General features: G+C 36.3%; 1 protein-coding gene across 1 annotated transcript; it reads left to right on the forward strand.

Annotated features, from left to right (window-relative positions):
* Positions 1-329: 329 nt before the first annotated feature.
* LOC112913235 (large ribosomal subunit protein eL27-like) lies at positions 330-699 on the forward strand. The gene has a single exon (XM_072720517.1). The coding sequence runs from the start codon at positions 352-354 to the stop codon at positions 682-684; it is 333 nt and encodes a 110-aa protein (XP_072576618.1). The 5' UTR covers positions 330-351; the 3' UTR covers positions 685-699.
* Positions 700-5,784: the final 5,085 nt, after the last annotated feature.

Below are 5,784 nucleotides of genomic sequence, written 5' to 3' on the forward strand. Positions count from 1 at the left end.
GATCTTAATCATGGCTCTCAAAGTTTTAGTTAACATAGCTTTATCCATGAACTTAATCAGCAAGCTCTCCACTCTATCATTTCAGCCATTGATCAAACAACAGCCACTAAATCATAGAGCACCCTGGCGGATCCCTGAAAACTAGACCCATTCTTGAAGCTGAGCCATTGATGGAAACTCCTTGTATATTGTCTTTTAACCACTTATTTACCAGTTTCATTTGAACTGGATTATCATAAAATAACTTGTTAACAGTGTCTAAAATATTTTATTTAATAGCCAACGTGAATCTAGCTTTTTATCTTTAAAATACAAACATTTTGGCTGTAGGCTCGAGTGGCTGGTGTCGAGATGGGCAAGTTCATGAAACCTGGGAAGGTGGTGCTGGTCCTGGCCAGAGGCTACTCCAGACGCAAAACAGTCATCGTAAAGAACATTGATGATGGCACCTCAGACCGTCCCTACAGCCATGCTCTGGTGGCCGGAATTGACCGCTATCCCCGAAAAGTGACAGCTGCCATGGGCAAGAAGAAAATCGCCAAGAGGTCAAAGATCAAGTCTTTTGTGAAAGTTTATAACTACAATCACCTCATGCCCACAAGGTACTCTGTGGACATCCCTTTGGACAAAACTGTCATCAACAAGGATGTCTTCAGAGAGCCTGCTCTTAAACGTGAAGCCTGACGAGAGGCCAAGGTCAAGTTCGAGGAGAGGTACAAGACTGGCAAGAATAAGTGGTCCTTCCAGAAGCTGTGGTTTTAGATTTCTTTCAGTCATTAAAAATACATTAAAAAAAATACAAACATTTTGGAAGTGTATCATATAAAATGTGGAATTTGTGTCCATTCTTTCCCTAATATGACTTCCCTTCTCAGAGATACCCATTAAATATTGTTTTTCCTTCTGAAATTTCTTAGTTGCATTTTGGATAGTGTCAGAAACACTTACTGCTAACTGATACCCATGTGCTCTTCCCATTTTAAATCTCTTTGTAGCTCAGATAGGCCATACGAATAGCTTAGGCTTTTGTTGTAAGCAGAAGTGACATGTGTCAGCTGGGCTGATGGATAAAATAGCAGTATGAGTTCTCTATGCTTTCTTCCTTTCTTGCAAGGATTGAGAAGACCCCCTGTTCCAAATAGTGCAGACTCAAAATGGTGGAACCTCTGTCAGCCTGGGTCTCCAATGATTGTGGAGATTAGAGCTCTCTCTTCCTGCACATCTGTGTGATTCATGTACTATGAGAAAAACATACCTTTGTTGTATTTAATTACTAGGATTTCAGGGTTAATTAGTTACCACAGCAAAACCAATCAGCTCCTGACTAATGTACACATCTACAATTATGTTTTCTTTTTATTTAATAAGGTCAAACTGTGTATATTGTGCATCTTATTTTTTTTCATTTAACATTTCTAGACATCAGTCCTTATAAGTATACAATTATCTTGAAGTTATAAACAATCATCTTGATAATCATCTACTTCACATAGAGTCTGGCAAAATTTATCTATAAGGTAAATATTGAGTATATACCTGTCAGCATATATATATATATATATGTCATGTAGTCATTTGTAAGTGCATTTGTGTATAATTTAAATGTAAAACAATATAATATGACAGATTTTGGGATATCTAAATAACATTATCATGCAGAAAACATATTGAAAGAAATTTTTTTCAGATTAAAAAATTAATGTCATGAGCCAAAAGCAAAAAGCATCACTCTGTTTCTGCGTGAAAAAATTTAGGATATCTAATTCTTAAAAAGTAGGCATAGTATAAAACACAGGAAAACATAAATATAAAAGCTAAAAAAAAAGACTAAAAGTATAGCTAATTTCAAGGGATGAAAAATCAGTGTTTTTATGTTTTTAATGGGAATTTTAAGAAGAGTTCAGTTAATCTAGGAATTTATTGTAGGAACATATAGCATAAGAAAAATGTGTTGAGCTTTTATTAATAGTCTTGATCTGTGAGATGAAACCAGGGGAAATTTTTATTTATTTATTTTTTTTTTCAGGGGAAATTTTTAAAAAATCATTTTTAACAGACCTTTGAATATTTATTTTAGGATCCTTGCTTATCAGTTCTCTCTCACTAACTTGTGAGTGGCTAGAGTTCAGTGTAAGATAGGACTGACTCAAAAAATCATTTCTGTTGTCAACATATTTTGCCTTTTTCCATTGACTCTCTTTTGCCTTTTCTGAGAGCACCCTGATTTCCTTTCAGGGGACCCATTGTGTGCTGTCTTATAACAGTACCTTTTGTTGTAAACCTCATTTTTTTGCTGTCTTGGTGGGATAGAAGATCAAGTTGTGTATCCCTCTTAACATGGGAGCGAAGGGAAACGTGGAGGTCTCTTCTGTCAGCTTCTCTTCCTCACCCCCACCCCTCCCCTGTGGCCTGGGAAAAACTGAGAAAGAAAAGAAATTGGAGGCAATGATGGGTTAGACTCTAAAGACAGGTTTGGAATGTGCTAATCTCCACCCTTGGAAGGACAGAAAGAAGCCTCCATCTTCTGTGTTTCCTACTTCCTTTCCTCTCTTGTATTTTCTCGTTAGTATCTTCTATTCTCTTTCTCCAAAATTTCGATCACTTTTTGTTTACTCCCTTCTTCTTGGTCATTCTTTCCTTTTTCTTCCTGCCCTATACTTTGGCTTCATTTGATACTCAAAGGATCCATTCCCAGAAATCTCTGTTAACATATCTTGTGTCTCTTTTCTGCCTGGTCACCTGACAATGTTTGTGTCTCTAATAAAGTTTTCCTTTCCTCCCATATCCTTATCCCCTCATTAGGCTAAGATACTCAAAGCAAGAAAAATGTCTTGGCTGTGTTTTCTACAATTCAAACTAGATATAATCTCACTGCTAAGGAAAGAATTTCATGTGACTTTGCAGGGATTTCCTTGTCTGGATGTTTTGCTCATCACTGACTACTCTCCATGGCTGTGCAGAAGGTACACCGTGCTCAAACTACATTGTCTGCACAAACATTTGCAACAGAGTTTGGTCCTGAGAACTCCAGTCTTCTGCACATAATGATTGTTTTGCTCAGTTCTCTGAATCTAATTTTCATAGATTTTTTTCATTATCTCAAGTGAATTCTAGCTGGAGCTGCAAAACCCACAAAAATTTAAATGGTTTTGTCAATTGTGGACACAAGGCCAAATAGCTTCAAGCATCTCCCAGCCCCCTCAACTGTAACCTCTATTTCCTCTGTCTTATCCCTTCTCTGTCCCCTTCCTGCTCCCCAGCACACTCTCCCATTATATTTTACAGTAACAGTACTGTTTGAAAGACAATACATAAAAGCATATTCTATTGGAAACTATAAACCACTAATCTGGCCATCAGAAGACCAGTATCATTGGTATTATACAAACGTCTATTATTTTTCAGCAGAGAAAGAGATGTTGTCAGAAATTCTTATTCTGCGCACTCTATAGAGACAATGAGGTTATACAAATGCATAGACTCAAGAAATATGATCAACGCCCTTGTGGTTTGTGTGATCAGTTTCTGTGATGAATGGCAAGCCACTGAGCAGGATCAGTTAAAGTAGAGGGAGGAAACCTTGGGTTTATATTAGGTAGTGGTCCTTTAAGGTCAGCTTTGAGTATTTCCTTGTGCATTCCATCATGAATCTGATTATAAGCCCTGCTCTTGATGATATATTTTGACTACCTCAAAGAAATATTGGACACATTATTATTTGATCCAAATAAATAGAAAATACATTTAGAGGGACATTCTAATACCTGAAAGAAGTCCAAGATGACTTGGTCCAACTCCGTTATTCTTCGACATAGGATCTGTGGCCCAAAGAAATTAGAAACAGGTCATGCAGGCACTTCTAGATGAAATGAGGTCCAGAATTGAGCTCTCTGGTCTCTGTGATTTGTGTCCTTCCCTCTTTGAAGTTCACATTTATGTAATTTTTCCTTATGATAACTATATTTTTATGTTTTCTACATCTTAAATCCTTTTTGGTAATTGTAATAAATTTAGCAAATATGTATGTGCAAAGAATTGTGCCTGTGGTTTGAATGGGCGTGGAGGGAATGTAAGTTGTATTAGTTTTCTATTGCTGATATAACAAAAAAAATGACAAAAATTCATGAATTAAAACAGCACAAATTTATTATCTTACAGTTCTGCAGGTTAGAAGTCTCACAATAGTGGTTAAGTGTTTGAGTTCCAGTCCCCAATTGGCTTGGTTTGAATGACAGCCGAGTGACTTTAAACAACTTACTTAACTGTTCTGTAACTTAGTTTCCTCTTCTGTAAAATGTGGATGTTGATGGTAACTGCCATTTAAAGCTACTGTGAAGATTATAGGGGTTAACCCATTAAACATATAGAGCAGTGCCTGGCACATGGTTAGTACAAGAGTGAAAGATAGAGATGATTCTTGTTATTATGTTATTGCAGTTAAGAAAACTGAGCAATAAAGTTTCTGCTACTTAGGAGCAGACAGTTGAGTTGTCAGGAATTGTTACAGTATGGATTATCTAATTACTTATATAATTATAATGTATTAAGATGAGTGGGCTTGGTGTACAAGAGAAGACAGGACATTTTAAGCAAGAGGCAGTAAAAGAAAGGTCTTAATCCAAAAAGAAAGTTGCATCTGAGTGTGGTTTATCCAACGAGTAAGCTGCATAAGTATCACAAATGAACCTAACGTGTTCGTTGACATTTATCAAGACCATTCAGTAAATGTTGGTAACCTTTGACAATAAAAGCTGAGTGGGAAGTGGATATCTCTTCACTTACTTATACATTTTTCTATCAGGTGGTATGGCATTATTGAGAGCATGGCTCAAACCAATTTCTGCCCCATGTGTGAACGTTTACAAACAAGCCTGTTGCTGTTTCTTTTTTAGGTTCTCTGGCCAACATCCTCAGCAAAAGAGTCACTCCTAGACAAATATGGTGTGCCCTGATGGTTAGGATTAACTGACCTCATTGTATCAGGTAGCAGAAACAGCCATGATATCTTACGTACACGATGTATGTATAAATATGTGAATGCTATCCTTATGGTAGCGTTGTCAGGCCCCTGGGCTTACGGGATTCTTATACCCTGCCTTTGTAAGGGTGAAAGCTCCTCTGTAGCATTTGAAATCTACTACATATCTTGAATATCATTCACTTCACCAATGAAAAATTTACTTTTAACATCTGTTAGGCTGATTGATGTAATTTTGGTGTAACTTTACATAGAAACACTTCACATGCTTGCTGTAGAACTCTTCAGTTATGGACTTCTATTAGGGTTTTTCAAGTGTTAACTAACCTGATTAGTATTCTTCAGATTTAATCTACCTGACTTAAGATTCTAGATAAGATTTAATTTATACTCTTACATCTGTATATTACAAAACCTGTTAAAATATTTTCAAGTAAATTACATATAATGGAACACATGGCTGTGGTTGGGGGTTTATGCTTTGGAGCAATAGACAATAAGTTTACAAATGGTCTTTGCCTCTCTGGTGCTCCTGTTATTCCTGACATCACCAAAATATCTATTAGATAAAACCTTCATCATGAAAACATACTTTCAAATCTTTCATTAGAATAAAATCTTTGCTTGTCTCTACCTTCTCTGCTAGCTCTTACTTCATTTTTTGGTTTCCTTTCATAAGCAAACTGTAATAGCTCCAGTTCTCAATTTTCCTCTCGCTTTTTTCATGATAAAATATTTTTGAAACTTTCAAATGTATATTGCATATGTGGAAGGGTATATAAAGTGTATGCATACAGTTTAAAGAA

This window comes from Vulpes vulpes, chromosome 9, assembly GCF_048418805.1.
Source record: "Vulpes vulpes isolate BD-2025 chromosome 9, VulVul3, whole genome shotgun sequence".
NCBI classification, from domain to species: Eukaryota; Metazoa; Chordata; class Mammalia; order Carnivora; family Canidae; genus Vulpes; species Vulpes vulpes.

What these genes read in the sequence shown, in the direction of transcription:
- LOC112913235 (XM_072720517.1), top strand. Translation starts at nt 352, where the DNA reads ATGGGCAAGTTCATGAAACCTGGGAAGGTGGTGCTGGTCCTGGCCAGA.